Source organism: Tachypleus tridentatus, chromosome 13, assembly GCF_004210375.1.
Source record: "Tachypleus tridentatus isolate NWPU-2018 chromosome 13, ASM421037v1, whole genome shotgun sequence".
Classification (NCBI taxonomy): Eukaryota; Metazoa; Arthropoda; class Merostomata; order Xiphosura; family Limulidae; genus Tachypleus; species Tachypleus tridentatus.
In genome coordinates this window covers 238,018,786-238,044,464 of record NC_134837.1, presented here as the reverse complement: position 1 = coordinate 238,044,464, position 25,679 = coordinate 238,018,786, and the positions used below count along the sequence as shown (strand labels likewise).

At 33.3% G+C, this 25,679-nt stretch overlaps 1 protein-coding gene across 4 annotated transcripts in view; it reads right to left on the bottom strand.

Annotated features, from left to right (window-relative positions):
- LOC143236598 (uncharacterized) overlaps positions 1–25,679 on the bottom strand; it is a 110,221-nt gene that overhangs the window by 34,710 nt on the left and 49,832 nt on the right. For all 4 annotated transcript variants that reach the window (XM_076474898.1, XM_076474899.1, XM_076474900.1 and 1 more), the window contains 7 exons: positions 24,738–24,923; positions 21,989–22,082; positions 20,659–20,728; positions 18,217–18,399; positions 15,709–15,821; positions 15,114–15,277; positions 7,739–7,847 (listed from right to left, as the gene is read on the bottom strand). In XM_076474898.1, coding sequence (XP_076331013.1) covers positions 7,739–7,847; positions 15,114–15,277; positions 15,709–15,821; positions 18,217–18,399; positions 20,659–20,728; positions 21,989–22,082; positions 24,738–24,923 — 919 coding nt within the window. The remainder of the gene's footprint in view (positions 1–7,738; positions 7,848–15,113; positions 15,278–15,708; positions 15,822–18,216; positions 18,400–20,658; positions 20,729–21,988; positions 22,083–24,737; positions 24,924–25,679) is intronic.

Below are 25,679 nucleotides of genomic sequence, written 5' to 3'. Positions count from 1 at the left end.
CTGAAGGTTGCCACATCCAAGACATTGTAAAATACTGCAACTGGCCACAGACAAGAACTAGCTTTTACAGTACTGATGTGTTATCTGATCTGAAATATGCACTCCATATTTCCTTTGGTTGTTCAAAAACAGTGTCCTGTTTTTTATTGTCAGAAGTGCTAATGTCAACCGACCTGTGACTCTCAGCTGAGAATGCAAACATTCTTCCTTGGCTTGCACTTGTAAACATTCAATGTAGCAATGTAGCCACATTTCAAAATTGCACTAGTGTACAGCTCTGATTGTATATTTTGCTCAGATGGTGGAAGCTCTTTTCGTGATTTGTTCACTGTTACAATAGGGCTGGTTTTGTTTTTCTCTGCAACACCTTTATCCATTTCAATGAAACAAAAAGTTGTATACAGTCACAATTCTCTCTTTTTCCTAAGTACAGTGTTATTATAGCCCAAGTACCACCCTGTATGCCAATTGCTAATCATTCGGGTGAGATTCATCTTTGTCAATAGAAGGAGAAACCATTCAGAATGCATTATGAGGTAATGTTTACTGCAAACTAAATTTGTCTGCTTAATTTGCTATGTACTGTATCGAACAACAAAATGCTTCTATAAGAAACAGTTGCTTTTCCACAGCAATGTTCTCTCTACATTTGTAGCAGATAATGCTGTTTTCAATAAAGCCACACCAAATTATTCATGTCAGGGCAAATTTGTCTGTTTGAAATTGGTCATCTCTTGTTGCTCTCAAGTCAAAATGCAAAAATGTCAAAATTTCTTGATTTTTTTTGTCATTGTTTCTGAAAAAAAGAAATTTCCCACTATGCAGACCAAAAGTTCTCCAGGATATTCATTTGCCACCATATGCCTCACACATATATAAAAGTGTAATAAAATGCTTATTATTTTTCCAGATACATTTTTCAGAAACCATCATTTTACACTATAAGCATCTCTGCTTCAGTATATCACTGGATGTAATACAGCATTCACATATCAAGCAATAAGTGAAAAGCACCACCAGGATTATCAATATTACATTTTGCACACTGTGTGGGACATGGATTTTCTGTCAAAACATTCTGTACAGCTCATCTTCCTGTAGCCTCAACACTAAGGTTCATAATATTCCACATTGTTCCACCTCTTTCAATCTCCTGTATGCCAGATGTCACTAGTGGTGCAGCTGGAATTGGTGTGGTTGGTACTGTACCTAGTGAAATTGCTGGCACAGCTGGAGTTGGTGTGGTTGGTATTGTACCTGGTGAAGTTTCTGGCACAGCTGCAATTGACGTGGTTGGTACTGTACCTGGTGAAGTTGCTGGCACAGCTGGGGCACCTGCAGCAGAAGATGACATCAGTAAAGCAGCTGGTACTGCAAAGGGTTTTCCAGGACTGCTGCTTCTGACATGATCTCTTTTACATCTAGAAAGCTGCTTTGGTGGTAATAGCACTTAAGTGGCATGTTCCTCACTTTCACTTGCAGAACCGTCTGTTTCACAAATACAGAACTCGTTGCTTTTATGATTGCTCATACTCCCTGAAATACTTTCTGAAAAAGTTATGCATATCTCTATCACTTGTTGAGTAGACATTCATCTTTTTTGAAACATTTTTTAGTTTTGAATCTCTGTCAGTTTCTCTGTTACTATATACAGTAAAACCTGTATGAACCAGAAAATGCATAGGGCAGAAATCTGTACAAGCCAGAAATATCAAAATTTTGCAGCATTATCTTAAGATTTCTCTTATAAAAGGCCCTCTATATGGCAGAACCTGCATAACATGGATGGAAAACTATCTTTCACCTACCTCATCTATCAACAAGTAGGATTAGAACCTGAGTAAGGCAGAAAAAATGTTTTTTATTAAATATTAATTTCTTATTTAATTAACATACTCTTTAAATATTATTAAATTCTTGTTTAATTAATAATTTCTTTAATTATTAATAAATTCTAGATATTTTGTTACAGAAAGTATTGGTTAAATATATTCTGTTTTTTGTTTTTTTCTGCTGTCATTATTTTTGGAGTTATATTAGATTCATGATTTGGAGAAATATATTTGTCTTTTAAGTGCAAAATTCTAACTTTTAAATAATTCTCACAAAAAAAAATTGCCATCTTCCCTAATTTTAAAATTCAGAGAAAACTTTCTTAATACCCTCATTTTTTGAAAAAAGCTACTAAATACCCTCATTTTTCTTAAAAGTTGTTTGTTATGACAATTCTAGTGAAATCCAAACTCTGATCGAGAAGACTGATGCAGATGATTCTGTAAATGTAGAAAGTTTTGTGAATGTTAAGAATGTTTTAACAGAAACTGATGAAATTGATTTAAATAAAAATCTGTAATAAAATTGCAAGATGGTAACAGTGTGAGAGATTCAGAAGATGAACAAAATGGAAAAGATAGTGAGGAAATACAAACTCCTACTTCTTCACAAGTGTTAAGTTATATTAATGCTGTCAAATTGTAAGCAAAAATGAAGGGGGAAAATGAACTTTATGAAATGACCATAGAATTGGTGTTCTCTTTTAACTGCATGAGAAAGCCCATTAAAAAAAAAAAACGAAACAGTTGAAATTGGATATTTTCTTCAAATAAATTTAAGATTTTGTGTACTTATGTATATTTTGAATGTCTATTTTTTTTCTTATTCTAATAAATATAGCACAAGCAGTATAATAAATTTATTCACACGTCTTACTTCCCTTTAGTCAAGCAAATATGATGTTCTGCTCAAAAATTATATATAATCAAGGAAATGCATGTTCACTATGTTTAAGCCAGAAAACTTGCTTAAGATGAAAATTTTACTAGGTCCTGTGCAATTTCACCTTAAACAGGTTTTACTGTATTTTCAAACTGACAGACAAGCTTGGGAGGAGGTAAGATACCACTTTTGAAATTCTACTTTACATGCATGACAACATTTCATATTTTTAAAATTAATTTCTGAGATCAAACAATCATTACTAAGATTTATGTCAAGAGTTTAACAGGCTTATTATGACAGAAGACACTACAGAAGAAAGCAGGCCTTGAAAAGTTAAACTCTTATAGATGTGTTAAAATTATTTAACATTAATATTATCATTGTTGTAATTTAGATTCAGTAACAAGTAGCTAGATTTAGTAAGAATGGTAGGTAAAAGTAAGGTGGCCAAAGTTTTAACTTCAGAGTTTAGTGGTTTAAATAGTACTTAAACGTTAAATTAAGCTTAGGAACTGTAATGGTACTTTAGGCCTAACTGGTAAACTGTAACAGGTTAATATATTGTTTAATTAGATAAATACAAGTTAAAGACTAGTTTATTATCTCCCTGTGTTTTAAGGAGTAATTTGTTTACTTGAACACAGGTCCATCAGTTTAATTTCAGCTTATAGTTATAGGTAGGTTATAATATAAATCAGGCCAAATACACTATTATTAACATTGTCTACATTTCAAAGTAAAGACTAGTTATTGTCACTTCTAATAAAGTTCTATTTTCTAAGTTCTTTATGATTAAAGATATACTTAATTACCTCTATGTGAAGACAAAGTAGTTATATAAAAAAAAAAAAAACTGGTATAATTCGTTCTTAAATGCTAGGCTTAACAGTAACAGTGTTGACAAAATGCAACTACTTTTGGTATTGGGAATTTATTTCCAGGCTATAAGCATAAATACAATGGTTAAGGCTAGTGTAAGAGAATTAAGCATTCATGGTTTTTTGATATATTGGAGGCAATGACCAGGTTTTGTATGGAAACTCAGAACTGTTGTGCACTTTCAAGAAATCTAGTAATGAAGATGCACAATTTGTAGAAAGAACATGTGGACTGGAGAAGATGTTGTAGGCTATCATACTTAAAGCAAAGGCAATAAATAAAGAGAAAGTGTATACTGTGGGAAATTATAGCAAGATTGCAGAGGGATTAAGCTTTCACATGTAAGGAATATATCAGTTAACAATGACTTTCAGTAAGTTAGAAAGAGTACTATAAGGGTAAAAGCAATGGATATAATTGAATTGAGCTTGTTCAATTGGGCAACAGATTTCACCACTCAACTTTTGTGGATAAGGAATTATTGGAGAGAAAGAAAGCAAAAGGGACAAAGGTGGATGATAAGGATGTTATAGATAATTTCTTATTAAGGCATGTAGACAGGATAGTCTATGGGGTAAATAGGGAGAAAATAATTAGATTACGGTACCCACGAGCGTAGGTGGGGGATATAACAGACAGTGCAAGAAATACAATAAAAGGGGATAGCGGATGCCGTTTTTGTTGTGCATGTAGGGGTTAACAAGATAGGGAAAAGTAGGTCAGAGGAACTAACCAATAAGGACAAGGGGATAATAAAAGCATTTAAAAAAAAGAACATAATTGTGTCAGGGATACTGCTCAAAATTACTTGTGAGGATGAAATTATAAGTAGGTCACTAAAACTAAAAGCTAGGCTTAGGTTAATATGCAAGTAGGAGCAGATACGCAGTTGTACTTGTGGGATCAGTTCAACAGAAGAAGGAAGCTTTTTCTAATGAAAAAATTATATTTAAGTAGAATAAGGGCTGACTTGTTTGCTAAGGCTATTAACTAAGCTATAAGAGAAGTTTTAAGCTAGCACTAAACATTAGTAAAGGTCAGGATAAACTAAATGCAAAAAAAAAAGAAAAAAAAAACACCACCAAAAACAAACAAACTGGGGGCAGAGACATATTTAACATAGGAACTAAGTACAGAAGTAGTTATACAAGTAGGCTTCATTGTTACTATTATAATGCTAGAAATATAAGAAATAAAACAGATGACTTCAGAGGACTTATAGGAATGGAAATAATGGAATAATCAAAACATGGTTAAACACAGATATTCTGATGACAAATTTATTTGAAATACAAGGTTACAAGCTATTTAATAAAGACAGAGTACTAAAGAGAGGGATAGGAGGGTAAAATGTGAGTTACATCCTGTTGAAGTTGAGGATATCAAAAACAATAGTGAGGATACTGAATCCATTTGGGTTTCCATTAGTGTATATAAAAAGGAAAGGCTTTTAGTGGGAAGTTTTACAGACCACCATATGATACTGACAAAAATAGCAATGATATTAAGACTGAAGCTATTAATGAAGTCACAATTATGAATAATTTTAATTTCATGCATATAGACTGAAAAATGTCAAGAGTCAAACCACAAGAGAGAAAAGTTTTTGGAAATTGTTCAAGACAGCTTTTGTCACCAATTATTCAAAGAACCTACTAGAAACAATGCTATTTTAGTTGTTTATTTTTTAATTCAAATACAGAAATGAACAAAAAAGTAAAAATTAGGGAACATGTGGGTACAAGTAATCATTCCTTTATTACGTTCAATGTTTTGCCGTATATAGATAAAAGGAATAATGATATTTCGACTACAAATTTCAAAAAAAGCAAATTTTAAGAGATGAGACAATAATTATCTATTGTGAGTTTGAAAGCTAAGTTATTTGGTGACACTGATGAGATCTGGAAGATTTTTTCAAGATAAATTTTCAAATATTCAAGGTAAACATATTCCTTAGAGAACAAAAGTGTAGCTGCAAGTGAAAAACCAGGATGGCTCCCAAATGAATATCAAACATTTTTTTTTAGTAAAATGTTATAACTTATCTGTTATTTTCTCTACTCTAACTCTACAAAGGGTTGGTCAATTTCACCAACCTCATAATCACCATAAAAAACTATGAAATAAATCTAAATTACCCTTCAGAACACTACAATTGCTATCATAAATAGCTAAAATCTCATAACAGTATACATCTGTTTATATTTAATGTTACTGTCCTTCAAACCATGTCTAATTAACAAGCCTGTCATAGAAATTGTAAATCACTTACTGAATGTGTAGCTGTGTTGAATGATGTAATGCCTAAGATGCCTGCAAGCATACCTACCTCACAAAACGTTTTATCATCACTTTACATAATTTAACCTAATAAATTTCTAATATTTTACACCTCAATTACTCTTATAACAATAAAAAGCTACAGTACTTGCATCTGATATCATGTTTTTGTTGACAGCTGTTAATGAAATTTAAACATTTTTTTTAATATAATGACAACATTAGAGTACTAAATAATCATTTACTTGAATTATGCATCTGAGAGAGCAAAGCACACAATGTCCTATAACTAATATTAGCTCACTTTCCAACTAAGACAAGAGGGGCTTTAATTCACTAAGTTGCTTGATCTGAACACCACGAGACAGTTTCAAATTGATAACAATACTGACAACATTCTGCAATGAAAACAAGGTAGCATAATACATCATTCAATAGATTAAAACTTTGCCTTTTTGTTGGTTATAAATGGTGATATATTAGAAAATGTCAGAGAGAATTAATGGCAATCTGTGAGAAAGGATGTGAAAGTTGGGCATGGTAAGTGGGTCTAATTTTCTAATTTATGACTCCATAAACAAATACGATTGAATTCTATAGAAACTAGGCCTTGTCTTAGTGCTATCTGTATTATAGTGAATAATTTACAATAGATTCCATGTATCATAGATGAGTGGTAAAAATATTAAAGAGGAATAAGTAGAGAACAAATGCCATTATTCTCATACTAGAATTCTATTTAAGGACTTAAACAAAAATATTTTTTTATAAACATAAGAAGTGAAAACATATATGATATTAAAATTTGGCTTAGTGATTATGTTTTGATACCAAGTTTATTTGCATACATCAATATTAAACTAATTTAATTACATTTTGAATACAATTCTGTAACAGGTTATGGCATGCACACTTTGATCTACCCATTGTGGGAAAGTTATGGTAAATTATCTACAAAATCTTTAACTTGACTACCCAAATATTTTTTTTGCTTCTTCATATACCTCAAATAAAATATATATACATATCAAGAGTAAATTAATAGACTCTATGATTTACTATGTAAAAATATTTTAAAATTAAAGTTGACAAATTAGTTATGGTATTTTTAAGGAAAAATCTTTTCTTTCCATGCCCACAATATCATTCCAAAATCACTGAAATACTGCAATTTGAACACTAAAATTTAAATACATAACAAAAAGATTTCTCTTTAAAATGTTTTGTGAAAATCACAAAGCAATAAAGAATCTAAAATACGTACTGAATGTACAATACAAAAACTCCATAAACCATAATGTGATGCAACCAAAAGACATTGTGAGCAAAAAAGAATAATTCTGTGATAAAAATAGCTGCTGGGTAGAATTTTTTCAAGCTAAAACTTGGAGTTTGATGAAACTTATTCTATAGGGTTTTTAAGATTTCAAACTGTGAGAGAAGTTTATTTTGGATGTTCCTACAACTCATGTAAATGTAACAATTTATTTCAACTATGGAAATCAGTTATTAATAGTTTTGCAGAGAAGACAATGGAATATAGTGATGAATAAATTATAATCTAAAGGAGTTATAACTAGTACAAATAATATATGATATTAGGGATTCAAAACATTTAATAAGATTGCATATGTGTACTTCTTTGAAGTACTAAAGCTTTCTCAGATGACTCCAATGCATTATTTTTACTATTACATTTTATCAGAAGCATTTAACTTTTACATTTTATTTTACCAAAACAAACATACAATCCAAATAAACAATTTTGATTTTAAAATCTGTCTTAGCTTACTGAGATTCCTAAAGGGTACATGAAATGGTTCTAAGGACATATAACCACACAACTAATTATACCTACCTGTCCATGGTGGTAAACAATGACATGTTCCAGTTCTGTGATCACAGCTTGAGATATGGCTTAGTTCACAGTCACAAGAACTTGTACAATTGAATCCAAAATAGCCTTGCTGAAAATTCAATATGCACTGTATATATTTCAATGAACTCTACAGTTAATTAAACACATCATTTCTAGCTTTATAGCAACAACCAAATGTAAATAAAACTAAGTCTTGGCAGTTAAAACTCTGAATATCATTTGTTTACAGAATGAAAAGAAAGTAATGAAAGTAGTGATATAAAATGCCTAAAATATTACAACTGATGAGGTTGTATTCCAAGACAGTAGTTTTGATTGATTGATTGATTGATTTAGTGTTTTATCGCACAAAGCAGCGAGGCTATCTGTGCCAGACATTCGGTAAAAATGTAAAAAATAAATAAATAAATGTAGTAATAGACATAAATGGAAATGAAGGTAAAACAAAAAAGTATAAAACCAATGTTGACACCTAGTCTACAATGTTAAGATAGAGGGCAGAGTATAAGAAGTTGTAAGGTATTTACTCTAGCAAAAAGGTAATGGTCATAACCCGCCAGGAAGACTAACAGGTAAGTTCAAGAACCACCGTCAGTCACCTGAAGTTGGTCTTTCCAGTCCTGGTTCGGGTTATGTGTCATGTGTATCAAAATAAAAGAATAGAGTTTTATCAAAATGTAAAAGAATAGTAAGTTTTAAAAATTTGATACATAAAAACAAAACAGCAATTAAAACAGAAAATGGTGTAAAACAAAATTGTAACAATGAGATCATAACTAGCCAGGAAGACCAGGTAAGTTCAAGAACCACCGTCCACCTGAAGTTGGCCTTTCCAGTCCTGGTTCGGGTTAGTAAAAGCTATTATCAAAATGTAAAAGAATAAAAGTTTTAAGAGACAAAAAAATCAAGTAAATGGAGTAAAATAAAAGTCAAGTAAATGGAGTAAAATTTGTAAAAGTAATTGAAGATAAAAGCAAAACGGCAATTAAAACAGAAAATGGCGTAAAAACCAATGTTGACATCCAGTCAACAAAGTTGTAAAGGACTACCTGTAGCAGAATGGTAATGATCATAACCCGCCAGGAAGACTAACAGGTAAGTATAAAAACCACTGTCAGTCACCTGAAGTTGGTCTTTCCAGTCCTGGTTCTGGGTTATGAGTCAATATGGCCAGTAACAAAAGGTAAAGTAGTAAAAGTGTGAAATGATATGCAGCAAAAGTATAACAACAACTCGCCAGGACGACTAACAAGTAGTTCAAACAGTAGCGTTAGTCACCTGAAGTTGGCCTTTCCAGTCCTGGTGTCGAGTTATTTAATGTTCTGGCCATTTGTCCAATTCAAATTAAAGGAGAGAGATTAAAACTGTAAAAAAGGAACCACAATTAAAAAGGTGTAATGAATAAATATGGAACACTTAAATGAGATTAAAAAGATTAATGGCCATTAAAAAATTAAAAACATTATCAAGGTGGACAGAGTCACCATCACCAATAACTCTGTCCAATGTTACAGACTGACCCTGGGAAAAAATATGTTTAAAATATTGCCGTCGTTGAGAATTGTAACGATGGCAAGAAAGTAAAACGTGGCTGATAGTGATTTGAGTGTTACACAAACTACACATTGGTGCATCAGTTCCAGATAAAAGAAAATGATGAGTTAAAAACTGTGACCAATCGTAGCCTAGTGAGAACAATTTCCTCCTTCGAACTTTACGGAAGCTAGATGGCCAAAGTCCAATTTGGGTTTGATTTGAAAAAGTTTGTTGTCACGTTGCTCACCCCAAGTGGACTGCCAGCTGGCACGGAGCCGAGCCTTGAAGACAACACCATAGTCCATGTACAGAATAGGCATAGGAGTGATGGTGCTGAAGCAGACATATTTAGCTGCCATGTCTGCAAGCTTGTTCCCGCGAATACCAACATGACCTGGTATCCAGAAAAACTGGATTAAAGTAGCTGCTAATGAGAAATGGGCCAGTCGGTTTCGAATATCAGCGAGAATAGGATATGAGCTGACGTGTAGCGATTTCAAGGCAAGTATAGAACTAAGCGAATCAGTATAAATAGTGCAGTTGAAGTACTGCTCAGCTGCAATATGATCCAGGGCAAGAGATATGGCATACAGTTCAGCAGTGAACACAGAAGCTGTAGAAGGGATTCTGCATGCAACTACTGACCCATAGCAAACTATAGCAGAGCCCACTGAATTACCTGATTTGGAACCATCTGTATAAATGGGAACTGAATGATTGTTTGAAAGATATTCATTGAATAAAAGACGGTACTTCCAATCTGGAGTATCTGCCTTTTTTAGGTGACTGAAAGAAAGGTCACATTTGGGGGCTGTAATAAGCCATGGTGGGATGGGCCAACCTGTGGAATCTGCCATGTTATCCAAGGACAGACCCAATTCATCCAATTGTGCCCAGATGCGAAGGCCAAACGGAGCAATGACAGATCGTCTGTTCAGAAAAAGTACTGCCCACCGAGGAAGGAAAACACATTTCCAGGTGGGATCCAGTTTACGATCAAAGATAAGCCCCAAGAACTTGGTCTCCGGGACCACTGGCAGCAAAACTTCACAGCGATCTGCCCCAAGTTCAGGATCAGGAGGATGTGAATACCCGCTGCTTTATGTGTGGTATAAAGGTCAAATCAAAGTGCATGCATACAATATATTCTCATGTTTGACATACAGTTTTGACTGACATGAGATGTGAAAGTCGTCGACATACAGCCCATTCGCAACAGTGAGAGGGAGTTGTTCAGTGATGGCATTTATCTTTATACTGAAGAGTGTAACACTCAATACACAGCCTTGAGGGACTCTAAGTTCCTGTACAAAAGAACGAGAAAGTGTCGAACCCACACAAACTTGGAATCTCCTGTCCATTAAAAATTTTTTAATAAACATGGGTAGATGGCCACGTAACCCATATGTATGGAGATCTCGCAAAACGCCATACCTCCATGTTGTGTCGTAAGCCTTCTCTATGTCAAAGAATATTGATACAAGATGTTGGCAGTTGAGAAAGGCTTCTCTGATAGATGTTTCAAGACGAATTAGGTGGTCTGTGGTGAAGTGCTGTCGATGGAACCCACACTGGGTGGGCGAGAGGAGGTTGTTTGATTCAAGGAACCAAACAAGACGAGCATTAACCATCTTTTCTAATGTCTTACAGAGACAGCTCGTCAAAGCAATTGGACGGTAGTTTGAAGGAATCTTTCCCTGGCTTAGAGAAAGGTAAAATAATAGCCTGGCGCCAGGCATCAGGAAAAACATTCTCCTGCCAGATCCAGTTGAAAAGAATCAGAAGGACATCAAGAGAATAAGGAGATAGATGGTGCAGCATGTCATAATGAATATCATCAGGTCCAACACACATACTGGCAGACCGATGAAGGGCCATTTTTAGTTCCACCAGGGTAAAGGGACAATTATAGTCAAAGAATAGTCAGTTCGAAAGGAAAGAGGTGATCACTCTGCCTGAGTCTTGATGGTCAGGAAGGTGGAGGAACAAGCAGAAGTGCTAGATACCCGGCAAAAGCTTTCACCTAGAGTGTTAGCGATGTTCTGAACATCAGTCACCTCCTGACCATCAGAGAGTAGGATCGAGAGGGGGACAGAATTGTAGTGCCCATTAACCTTTGAATCCTGTCCCATATGATCTTGGAACTGGTGGTAGAAGATATGCTGGTTGTGAACTTAATCCAAGATTCCTTCTGGCTTTGACGTCTTACCCACCTAGCATGTGCACGGGCCCGTTGGAAAGCAACCCGGTTTGAAAGTGTGTGATATCTATGAAAAGTATCCCAGGACAGCTTTTGAGCCTTCCGAGCTAAGTGGCAAGCAGGATTCCACCACGGACGAGGATATCGTGGAAAACATGTCGAGGTTTTAGGAATACACTGAGCAGCTGCATGTGTAATACAGTCAGTTACCGCTGCTACACAGTCGTCTATTGATGGCTGATTTACGATGGCAGGATCAAGTTCTGCGAGAGCAGTGAAAGTGGACCAGTCTGCCTGATCCAGCTTCCACCGGGCACGCAGGTAGGGTGGCATCGATCACGCCAGTCTCTCTCAAAAGGATGGGAAAATGATCACTGCCTAGTGGATTATTGTCAACCCTCCATGAAAAATGGGAGAATAGTGAAGGGGAGCAAACTGAGAGATCAATAGCAGTAAAGGACTGACTAGGTGCATGAAAGTAAGTGGAAGAACCAGTATTGAAAAGAGAAAGATTGTGATCAGAGAGCATCCGCTCTACAGATCGGCCCCTCCCATCAATAATAGCACTTCCCAGAGGGATGATGTCCATTAAAATCCCTAGGATTAGAAATGGAGATGGCAATTGTTCAACGAGCATCAAGATCTGATTGATCATATGTCTCTCCAGGGAACAGGTACAGAGAACAAACAGTGATGGTATGACCCAAGGAAACACAGATGGCTACAGCCTCCAAGGGTGTGTTGAGTGACAAAGACAGGGTGGGCACGTGTTGATCAACCAACAGTGCCACCCCTCCATGTACTCGACCATCACACAACCTGTCATTTCTGTACAGAGAAAACTGCCGAATGGAGACAGTAATAGCAGTTTTGAGAAATGTTTCTTGTAAAGAAAGACAAACAGGATGGTAGGAAGCAATCAGCATTTTGATATCATCCAGATTAGAACGTAAACCTCAACAGTTCCATTGTATGAAGTTTGCCATTTTTGAGAATGGGTAGGTGAAGTGGCTGGAGAACCCTTCAGTTTACAACCACGTCTTTTTTCTTTGCTGTCTTTAGTCGGAGGAGGTCTATCAACCTCCATGGATCCTGCTCTGGGTCCGTGTGGGCAGGTTTTTGTTCTTGGAAGGGGAATCCAGTGACTGAGGATGCGAACAAATAATTGTTTTGTCTCTTGTGGTGGGAGAAAAAGATGTATCAGAAGAAATGCCTGTATTTGAAACTGAAGGACGTGGATCGTGACGTTTGTTGGAAGGTATGGAAGGAACAGAGATGGGTGTGGAAGACGATTCATCAACGTTTTTAACCACGGAGGTCAAAAGGCTTTTCATTTGTTTTGAAAACGATTCTCTTGGAGGCATAGAGAGATCTGTCTGCACTCCCACTGTAGTTGTGGAATGAAGTGCAGCAGCATATGTCCGAGATGGAGTTGTGGACAGCAATTTCCGAGCCTCAGGATAACTATTGTTATGTGTCGTTTTCAAACGCTGCACCTCTTTTTCCCCCAACCATTTTGGGCAAGAATGAAAGTAGGAGGGGTGAGAACCATTGCAGTTTACGCAATGTGGGTTCATGTCACAGTCATAGGCATCGTGGTCCTTGCCTCCACAACGAGCACATGTCAGAGAACCACGACAATATGTCTTTGAGTGGACGAATCTCTGACATTGGAAACATCGAAGAGGGTTTGGTATGTATGGCCCGAACCCTGCAAATGAGATAACCTGCCTTGATGGTGGCAGGTGCACATGGTGAAGTAAATGTTAAAACGAGGGTATTTGTTGGCAGTGTAACTCCATCTTTGTGAGTGGAGATGCCTCACTGCAGAAACTCCTTGAGTGGAGAGACCAGCGAGAATCTCTGACTCGGGAGCGTTCTTCAAATTCCTTTCAACAATAACTCCTCGTGAAGAATTCAAGGTAGCATGGGGTGTAACCTCAATAGGTATATCCCCAATTGCCTTTGAATTCAAGAGGAGTTCACTGTGTTGGAATGTGGATGCTTCAACCAATATGTCACCAGATCGAAGTTTCTTTACTGACTTTGGAGAGCCAGCAAGTCCCTCTAGTCCCTTTTGAATAAAAAAGGGGACATTTGCCCTAAAGGTTTTTCCAAAAGAGAATGTAATACAAGAAAATGAGGTACATGTGTTACTGATGTTGAAGATTGCTGTTCTGAGTATTCAAGATGTGGTCGCTTACCCATTGACTGTTTTTTTACAATTTTATTTAAATTTTTTAGAGGATCCATAGGAAAAAGAAAAAATTTCGGTACCCACTGACCCCACCCACCATGGAGCCCTATGAGGGGACGCACTACAATGTCATGCAAGGGCAATGCAGCAACGCCAGGGTTTCGTTAGCATTATACCCAAACACCAGCATCAGGCACAATGTCCACAACACCCGTTGAGAACTTCCAACACTGGTGCTTGGTTGACTCTAGCCCAAGTGAACCAGCCGATTGACCCAAGGGGGGCCACCCAAAGGCCGCCCGTCTACAGGAATTCGAGGCCAAAGTGGTGTGTTAGGGTTGGACCCCTCAACCACCAGGATCCTCTCCTCCCCTTCACGGGTCGCCACGCACGGCAAACACGTGGGTGGATGTTTAGATCCCAGAGAAGGTAACCAGATAGAACAGAACCTTCCCTGGGAGGTCCCCTCACCACGTACAGGAATCCACACCGAGGGGCAGTAGTTTTTGAAACTCAAAACTTGTATTTATACATATACTGGATTAACACTCTTAATCAATTAAAAAAAAAAAAAACTCTTATAACATTTCAAATTCAACACATTTTTTTCTGCATTTATTAGTCCAATGCGCTTTATTGCTTTGGAAGAAAATCCAAGTTACACCACTTCACTGAATATTTTGTTGTTCATACAAACAATATTTCAGAAAAATATTTAAATTTTATAGGTGCAGCTTTACTGTAAAATTCTGCTACTAGTTAGTAACTTATGGCAGATAAAAAATAACAAAATGCTGTATTATATGTTCATGGTTTACAGTCAATAAAGGACTAACAAGAAATGCGACAAAACACTAGAAATCGAAATTGATTCTAACACATTTGTTAGACTGATGCATGGTATATTCTGTTGATTAATTAACAACAACAGCATTAATCAGTAGTAAAATGTCTCAAGTATGTTTATTCTCCATAAATCATCTTATAAACAAACCAACAGATGTTTGCATGGAATAGTAACAACCATAAAACATTTTTTTTTAAATACCAAATTGGCTACACTAACATCAACTGGTTATAGCTAATTTATTAGTCAAGACATGAATGTACCTTGATTAACCATGGTAATAATTAAATTGAATTGCCCCTCACCATAACAGTTTCATTCACTTTAAGAGAAGGAAAGTAATGTGAGTAGTAACAACATTTTTTGTTTCAGCCAGTTTACATACAACTCCAATACATCTTTCTGACAGAATTTAATGAAATCATTTACGGTTTTTATATTTTTTTCTTAAAAAATTAGTAACTTCAAACATAACACTTTTCTAAAAGCCTTATCATTGTGACTTTTGAAATTTTATATGAATGTGTTATGAAACAGCAGAATAAACACAAACAACATATTTCAGTTAACTGACCTTGCACTTCTGTTCACATGTTACTCCTGTATATCCAGCTTTGCAAAAACAATATCCTGTAACAGGATTACATGCTGCACCATTTTTACAGTTGCATTTTTGTTTGCAGTCTTGACCATAAAACCCTTCTGGACATGATCTATCACATTTCAACCCAGTTTTTCCTAGACAAATCAAGTATATCTCACCATACTAATCACTTTTCAGTTTATTATGTTGTGCTCAAATAATTAAACTAAGACAAATAATTCACAGTAATTTTTTAAAATATTATTTAGAAAATCTGTTCTTGAATAATAAGCATAATGCTTTAGCCTCTTTTCATACTCTTACAAGCAGCATAAAGCTCTAGTCACAAAAGAATATTAACCAAAACCTCAAAATTTTTATCAAGTGAGCTAATTTCACAACAGTAATTTACAAGAAGGATAGAAAACACAAGATAAAACTTGAATAATATCCAATCAATTTTTTTTACTATTAAAAAATAAGCTAAATATGAGACAATGTTTGAGCTTATCAAGAATGAAATTAAGCAAGTCCCCATTAAAGATAAATCTCATTACAAAACAAAACATTATATAAACCAAGTCACCTAATGGGCAGGTGCATTGTCCAGTAACATGAGAACAATTACTGTCATTGGTACAAATACAGTCTTGTTTACAGTCAACTCCATATTTTCCTTTTGGGCATGGTTCACTACAACTAAATATTTAAAACAAAGGAAATTGAAAAACATAATTATTTTTATGCAATACCAACAATACAGAAAAACAAATGAAAGTGATGTAAGAATATAAAAATAAAGAATTCAATTTTTAAAACCAAAATACTAATACCCAAATTTTGTATAGCATCTTAACATTCAAGGTATCCATGAAATTAGCTTAATTTGGATGTCAAAACTATTTTATATCACAACCTTTATATCTGTATTTTAACTGTTCTAAAAAATATGTAAGAAATAATAAATCACATTTAATACAAGGTGTCCAAGCATTATTTTTGAGAAAAATCAATGATTTACTGCAACTAATATTATACAAATCCTGAGTATAGTACGTAAGATTATGGTCCAAGTAAAATGTTAGCTCAAAGAATAATATTATAGTGAAGAGACAAGTCAATGAAAATATTCTTTGTTCATATATACATTGGAATAACATAAGTGAAGTGATTTTATATTATTCATTTTCAAAAAATATCACTGTAAACTTCACAAAGCACAACATGTAGTGATTAAATTACTCAATTAAAAAACAACAACAACATTATTGCAAAGACATACTATTATTATTTCAATACTACAATATTTTCCAATACATATGACATACACATATACACCACTGGCCAAAATCTTAAGGCCAATGAAAATAAAGAAAAAATATGAATTTTGCATTGTAAGACTCAACCACTTACTTGAGTAGAGCTTTGAAAGATGAAAATAAGAAAAGGGAAAATAAAAATAAAAAACGTTTTTAGCATTTAATAGGGAAAATGTGAACACTAGGAAATTAGCCTAAATACTAGCTGGTCAAAAGATTAAGACCATACCAAAAAGAAGTCCTAAAAAGGGTAAGAAATGCCCAACAAGAGGTCTCAATAGTGAGTTGCATGGCCATCATTCCAAATAACTGCCAACATTTGCTTTGGCATGGTCGATATGAACGTTTGCAAAAGGCTGGCTGGAATGTTATTCCACGTGGTGAAGATGGCTTCACAAAGATCATGCACTGTTTGGAATTGACGTCCATTTCTATAGACTTGCCATCCACCTCCAAACATTTTCAATGGGGTTCAGTTCGGACGAACACACTGGATGGTCCAAAAGAATCATGTTATTTGCCATGAAAAAGTCCTTTGTCCTGCAGGCATTGTGGATTGCAGCATTGTCCTGCTGAAAGATCCAGTCATTTCCACACAAGCAAGGGCCTTCAGTCAATAACGATGCTCTCCCCAACATGCCAATGTAGCCAGCTGCTGTTTGATGCCCCTGTATAACCTGAAGCTTCATTGTTTCATGGAAAGAGAAAGCACCCCAGATCATGATGGAAGCTCCTCCACTGTGTCGTGTATGTCTCTGCTGGAATATCCTTATCGTGCCAGTAACGTTGGAAGCTATCTGGACAATCCAGGTTAAATTTTTTTCTCATCAGAGAACAAAACTTTCTTCCACTTTTTTACGTCCCATGTTTGGTGCTTCTCAGCAAAGTTTAACCAAGCTGTTTTCGTGGTGTGAAAGGAGGCATAGCCTTTGAAGATGTTTACAGTTTTCAAAGCCTTTCTCTCGTAGATGTCATCTTATTGTTTTTGAGCTGCATTCTGCATCCATAAGAGCCTTAATCTGGTTTGACGATTGGCTGGTGTCTTGCCAGACAACCCATTGAATCCTCCATCTCAATGCTGCCAAAATTTTCTTGGGCCAACCACTTGAAATTCTCATTCCGCATCCCTCAAAGTCTTTTGAGAAATTTGCAACAGCAGTTTTACTATGCTCAATCTCACCAGTGATGGCATGTTGAGAGAGACCTTGCTTTTGCAGCTTGACAATTCTGCCACATTCAAACTCTGTCAACGTTTTAGCCTTTGCCATGTTTTTACCCAATGTAAACAGAAGATGTCAGTGGGAGATGCTGACAACCCTAATACTTGAACACAAATGACTAAATTTCGTTACATGTTTACCAATTAACGCTTTGTTTCGATATGGTCTTATACTTTTAACCAGCTGGTATTTAGGTTAATTTCATAGTGTTCACATTTTCCCTGTTAAATGCTAAAAAAGTTTTTTATTTTTATTTTCCCTTTTCTTATTTTCATCTTTCAAAGCTCTACTCAAATAAGTGGTTGAGTCTAACAATGCAAAATGCATATTTTTTCTTTATGTTCATTGGTCTTGAGATTGTGACCAGCAGTGTAATACACTGTGTGTGCATGCATGCATCCACACACACATACATATATATATATATATATAGGTGTTACACAAATTTAGTGAAACAGTTTAAAAAAACTAAAACATTCCTCATATAAAAAATGTTTTTAAACATGTTTACATGAAAACAGCTGCTTTCTGTGATCTCCCTTGGTTTTGACTTACTCTGATCCAGTGTATCCAGGTCTACAACTACACTTTCCATTGATGGGATTACAAGCTGCATCATTTTTACAATTACATCTTTCCAAACAACCGTTTCCATAGAATGGTGATGAACATGGTCGTTCACACAGCTCTCCAGTCCACCCTGGTTTACATTCACATTTTCCTGTAGCTGGGTGGCATCTAGTAGATATAAAGATTGATTATTTATAGCAAATACCTGCTACTTTACTGATAACAGTATAAAAACAAAAAAGAAAATTAGTACATCTAGCAATTACCTAGTCATAAAATCAAACAAGTTACTCAATTTAGTTCACTGAAAAATCTGTGAACAAATCAAGTCTCAGTTAATAAGAAATTTAGAGAGCTTCTAAAGTTGTGTGGATGGAAGTTATACCACAGAGATTTTGCTCTTCAAATACCATCTTACTGTAACAAGCCCTATTTTATTTTGTGTATGCCATCTGCAGGAGAAACACTTTTATATTCAATTAATTCAGTTATATGATTGGTCAGCTACACATAGGATAAAAAAAGGTGAACTGACACTTAACATTTCCTTTGTTTCTACATGTTTTGTGGCCTGCTGATCATGACTGTCTTTCTTTTAATTATTCAGTAAACCAAATAGTTTATTTATTTCAAATTAGTGCTTCTTTCCATATTTTTAATTGAACAGATTTTGCTTAATTAAAATACAATTACTTATTTACTTAACTTTCAGCTTAGAACAATAAACGACCTACCACACAAATGATCAACCAACTTGTACTTCATTGTTCTATCTTCTTCTATAAATAAAATGTTTATTTGCCCACATTCACAGTGATAGCAGATCTTTATAATAATTAGAAAGTTTAGGATATGTGGAATGATTTGTTGCAGGTTGAATGGAAATCAAGTAACTATGTGCAAGGTTTGTTCATGAATGTTTACACTAAATAATGACTTGATATAAAGTTATGCTATTAAATACAAATGACAAGTAGTTTCTAGTCTGATGAAAACTAACATATTTCTCGTTAGGATTTTTACATCCTACACGTTCAATAATTTTTTGTTTAATATTAGTGATGCCTGTTATCATACATCCAAAGTAAGAATGTAATTTATGTATGAAAACACAAAACATTTATAAGTCACAGAAAACACGTTCTATATATCTCCATTTCACTCAAGGAGAATAAAGAAAATGAATTTCAAAACTAAAGAGAGTGAAAGGTCAAACCCCCTAAATCTTTCATACCAAACATAACAAAAGAGTAACCCAGTTACAATTTACAACATTAACCCTTACAATATATTAAGAGGTAATATCAGCTTTAACATTTATAGCAATTTTATGTAACAAGCAGATGTACCCTATGGCTTAACAAAAAACTACAAATATGCAAGCATATCTTTAGCATGCAGCAACTAGGAGAAAAAAAAATGCTTAGAAGCAACTGTAGAACTTTAAATTTCAAATTTGCTAAAAAAGTTTTCTTTGTCATTACTTCACAACATCTATTTTTCATAGATGAAGATATGTATGGAAATATACTGCAAGAATAAAATTTTAAAGTAACTCTATAATAACAATGACAGAATAAAAATGTATGCAAAATAAAGAAACTTCAACACTCCCCATAAATATTTTATACAATCAAACTCTAAACATTGAACAAGTTCTTTGTCAACAACAACAATTTCATCAAGTTATTTTTTTGTTTTTTTCAATTGATTTATATATGTGTTTTTTTAACTTGGACTGTAATGTTTTGCACATTGGTTTAACCTTGAGGACAAATGTCATACAATGCTACAGATTCTTTTTATATTGTTCAAACACACACTATTCTAACTCACAAACCTAAATCCCCAAAGATGGCTCGACCTCAAAAGAATTTTGAATTAAATTAAATATTATTTTCTAATGTTTCTACTCATTAAGATTAGAATGCATTGTTTTTTCATTTGGGTACATTTATTATTAAAAGGTATTTTTGGCCATAATCCAAATAAAATTCTTTTGAGGTCGAGCCATCTTTGGGGATTTAGGTTTGTGAGTTAGAATAGTGTGTTTTTTTAACTTGGACTGTAATGTTTTGCACATTGGTTTAACCTTGAGGACAAATGTCATACAATGCTACAGATTCTTTTTATATTGTTCAAACACACACTATTCTAACTCACAAACCTAAATCCCCAAAGATGGCTCGACGTCAAAAGAATTTTATTTGGATTATGGCCAAAAATACCTTTTAATAATAAGTGTACCCAAATGAAAAAACAATGCATTCTAATCTTAATGAGTAGAAACATTATAAAATAATATTTAATTTAATTATTGCCAGATTGATTTTGAGTTTTACTCTAAGTAGATAATTTCCTCTGATCACAAGTTATTATATCTCCTAATGAATAAATAAAAGCTAAGATTAGAGAAAACATACTTACAATAAACTGTTTTCTTTCTGACAGTAGCATTGATGTTTGCATTCTGATCCATAATAACCATCAGAACAAACTAAAAAAAGTTATGATCACCAAAAGTATTCTTTTTATATATACATATATATTTTTGTTTTATTGTGCTGTCACTGAAAATATAATAGGGTAATTTTGGTATTCAATAACATAGCATTATATATTTAATATCAATCAGTCAAAAGCGAGTCAGTGTAAAAAGTTTTGAAGGAAGCTTTAAACTTGCGTCTTTTCTCAAATTTTATACGTTCACAGCAACTTCATCAAATGAACGATGGCACCTCTGTATGTAGCCAAATGATAAGACAAAGTAAAATTTAATATTCAGAAACAGTACAACACTAAGTGGAAGAAATAGAGATGTGCTAAAACAATGATCCAACACCAAATAAATACAAATCAATACATCTCAACAAGTTACTCAGCAATAATACTTGTCCGTTAAATATCGATTTCCATTTAAACAACACAGCTGAACCAGAATTTGTAGTGCTTAAATAGAAATCGATATTTAACAGACAAGTATTATTGCTGAGTAACTTGTAACCACTGATGGTTACATACATGATGGGTTTATTCAGCAAAAAAGTGATAACCTCTATTATGAAAAATTAAATATCCTGAAAAATTATCACCTACATTTTATTTTAATAATTAGTACTAAACATATTAATATTTATGAAATTATGTACTATTAATATGCCTCCAACATTTATTTAGAAGACAATTTCTAAGTGTGTCCAAAGATAAAAGTTTTGGAACACTTAAATCACAGAAAATTTATAAGATTAGACATAAAATACAAACTGTTAGTTGTACTACAAGTGTTCAATACATCCAAATATACAATAATAATGCCTAACCTCGGTTTTGTGTAACCAATATATATAGTTGTTTTAAAATAAAGAAAAAACAAAATTATGGTTAAAAAATATATATTTTAACAAATGGCCAAAAATTGAAGATTCAGTTCTTTACTGTTCGAATTTTATTGGATCAACAAACAAAATATTTATGCATACATTTTTTTAAACTAAAGATTAAAATTACTCTAGGTAGAAAATCTGCCTTTGATCTTCTGTGACCAGAATAACCAATTTAATGAAATACCTACAAAATTTTAAAAACTAGATTTGTATGTGACAAATTCCAGAATATCAAGAGATATTACATATCAGTAGCAGTTAAGCCTCCTTTTTATACCTGATGAATAATTTTACATAAAGATGATATGCTTACTACTTTTCAACACAATAAATGGCTTAAAAAATGTGAAAAGCATATGAAATAAGAGCCTCACCTCTTTCTGTACAACGTTTGCCTTTGAAACCTTCCGGGCAAGTGCAGTTACCACTAACAGGATCACAGCTTGCTCCATGTTTACATTCACATATCTACATAGTAAGCACATAAATCCAACTACCTTTTAAAATTTAATATTAAATGTGAAGCTTGCAATTGCATAAAGACAAAAATATTTTGTTACAAATTAATTAATGTCCCAGTTTATTCCATGGCATTCAACTATGAAAAGTACATGCATTACATAAAAACAGAGACTCAACTCCTATCATTATACTGAATAAAAAAACTTGTTTCTGTTTTGAAAACTGAATTAACTTTATAATTGACAGATCTCATTTTTTCATTATCATTGAATTAACTCATAGGAGTAAAATTATTTTTTGTACTCTCCAGTCATTATTCATGTTTAATAGCATATCTGAAATTAATACATAAAATGTTTCCTTTCAAATAAAATATGTAAACTTTAGCTCAATTTTAGTGATATACATGTTTATAAATTAAACCAATCACTATATATCACAACATTTCATATTCCAAATGTAGAAAAAATTAGCATTTCAACTTACAAAGTCATAGCCATAATAAGCATATTAAACTCATTTTCGAAACACAACCTTACAGTTAAAACTGATATTACAGGTGTACTATTTAAGTCCATAAAAAAGTATGTGTAATAGAAAATAATGTTAAAGCATAATATCCAAAACAATTAACAAAAACCAAGAAAACAGTTTCAGTTATGCCTAGAAAAAAAATTGCTTTGTTCCTGGTTACCAAATCAATCCTACATAATGATACCCAATCCTTAAAAAAACATCTCCTAGCTGACCCTAATGAAAAATGTGTTTTGATCTTTTTTTTTTTTCATTAAATTACTGCACCATCTGCTACTGCTAGGTGAAGGCAATAAGAAACCATGTCTCTGACTCATATATTGGTGTGGTATATTAACATTCTCAGCCAATTGTCTCTCTCATCATAGGTTCAATCAAATTAACAGATCATGTGACAACTTTGTACTTCTTATAGTATCAATAATACTATCTTTTAATACAGTGTGTATTCTCACAAACATTAGTACACTTTCAGCAAATATCCCAAGACTATATTAATATGCTTAATGTATGTGTTTGTAAAAAATGAAACATTAAAGTGTTTATCAACACATAATAACATTTAGAAGTAAAATTAGAAAATTAAAAAGTAACATACTTCAACAATTTACTTTAGATTATGTTATTTATTTAAACACTTCAAAAAACAGATGGTTGAATAATTGCTTTTTAATATAGAATGAGAAAAATTTAAGTTTTAAATAATGTAAGATATAAAATTCACATGAGATGAGTGAGAAAAATTTAAGCAAGGTTAAAAGAAATAGAGAAATGATTAGATATGTATTATTAGCCTTAAAACTCACACAGACATTTATACTTTTTCAGCCATCACCATATACATTTTAAGTTAAACTTACCAGTGAGTTTAGCAACAAAATTTTATACTTTAATTTCATAAGAGTAAGTTAGAAAAGTAACACTAAAAAATTAAAATATTTTAAAAAAGTGTTATTAAAAGAGGATTGAACATAGCAAAAGTTAAATCTCTTGCTAGAGAAAATCAAAAGGTGTGAGAGATCTTGTTAGGACAATGCCACACACTAATGGCATGTTGTAATTCTAAGTGATGCACATTTGTTGATGGGCTTGCTAGCATATATATTTTATCTTTTCTCCTGCACAACTTTCCACTATAAGCAAAATGAAGATCTTAAATCTTTTCAGAAGGAGAGGACATTAAGAAATGTGATTTTGTCAAACCATCAATAATTTGGAGAAACAGTATACAACAAACATTTAATAAAAACATAAGTGGATGTGCCTCATTTGCCAATAGTAATCAGTGTTCAGTTATTTCCTTACAAGAGTTGCAATATGTTATTACATTGAACCGTTCACGTAAATCAATAAAAGCTATATTCATGAGTAAAATTCAATTTTCTCAATGGTATGTTGAGTAAATTCATTTTTAAATCATTCAAGTGACAAACCATGTATTGATTAAATAATCTAGTGTAACACCAACATTAACATTACTTCTTTAGGCCAATAGAAAAATGCAAAACAAAAAACAATTTTTAACATTATACAATCATAATTTATACGTGCTACAAACATCAATCACTATCAATGAATTCACAGTATTTTATCATGATGATAAACATGATAAATTGCTTCATGAAATTTTTTTTGGATATTATAATAACAAGGTATTATTGTTTGGTGGTTCACAACTAAAAGTAAATTACAAAACATCCAAATTATAGGGCCCCGTGTTGTTGTTTTTATTAACGACCTACTTAAAAGGGTAGCAACAAAACCAAAGTTCTACCAAAAAAAATTTCAGGCACTTTGAAAGCTCTGGATTGAGTGATATGCATTGTTGGCAACAGAAATAGTGAATATGGTATTAGAAATTCCTAAAAGGAGTAGATAAAGAATATAGTGCATAGAAATAAAACTGGCCTAATATTAATGTCTTACAGCAGGTACAATTAATTATAATCATGTTTCACTAGCTTGTAAAAGACATTCACACCATAACAATTTGAGAAGCATTTACTACACATTCCTTTTCAACCTGTTCTTCTAAGATATACATTGGTCTGTTAGACGTTTATATAACAGCTGTCATTACTTTAGTTTTTGCAAACATTCAAGAAACAAAATACTTCTAGTTCTTACCTCTGAGCAATTCAAGCCATAATATCCTATGGAACACTCTTCCTGGCAGTAGTCTCCATGATAACCAGCTTCACAAATACAGTTTCCTGTTACATGGTTACAGGATGCTTGATTATAACACTTGCAGCGTGTACCACAATTTTGTCCATAAAATCCTTTGGGGCATTGATTAGCACAAACATCACCCTAAACAAAAAATTCAGCAAAAAGTATCAAAGTTACTCTTTTATATTAAATATGAAAGTTCTTGTTGAAAAATCAGTAATCAGTTAACACACATGGAAATTCATGGGGAATAACAAACACAGAAATATATTTTTCACATCTTTTTCGATAACTATTTAAATATCCACATCAAATTACATTTAAATATGTGTAGCCAACCTTAAAAACCCTCAAAATTTCACTAGTTCTGCATTAAGATGCTCCAGTGTAAAAAAAATAATAAAATATAAACACCCAAACCTATTTTAAACAATTCCTTACACACCTATGCCATTTTTTATATAAATCCATAGATTCAGACCAGTCAGCATCAAAATCTACTTCTATACCCTCATGAAGAAAATAACAAATTACCAATTATTTTAACATTAACAAACCAATTTCATTTTACTCATTATTTTTGTGCTTCTTTAATAAACATTCAACAACCATGACTTTTTAAATAACAATGCAATATGTACATATTACATGCATTAACTGATGATAAACAGTAATATGAGAAAAACTTCACATAATTTACAGTCTTTCTTAACTAATTATATATAATAATAAGTAAATAAATCATACATAATAATAAAATAACACAAACACAAATAATTATTTGGGTTCAAAGAAGTGACCGTGAAACCTACTTTTTATCTTTCAAATAAACTTTAACCTTTTATTCCCATTCAAAAACAATTTTGAAGCTCTATTATATCAAATACAGATAAGCAC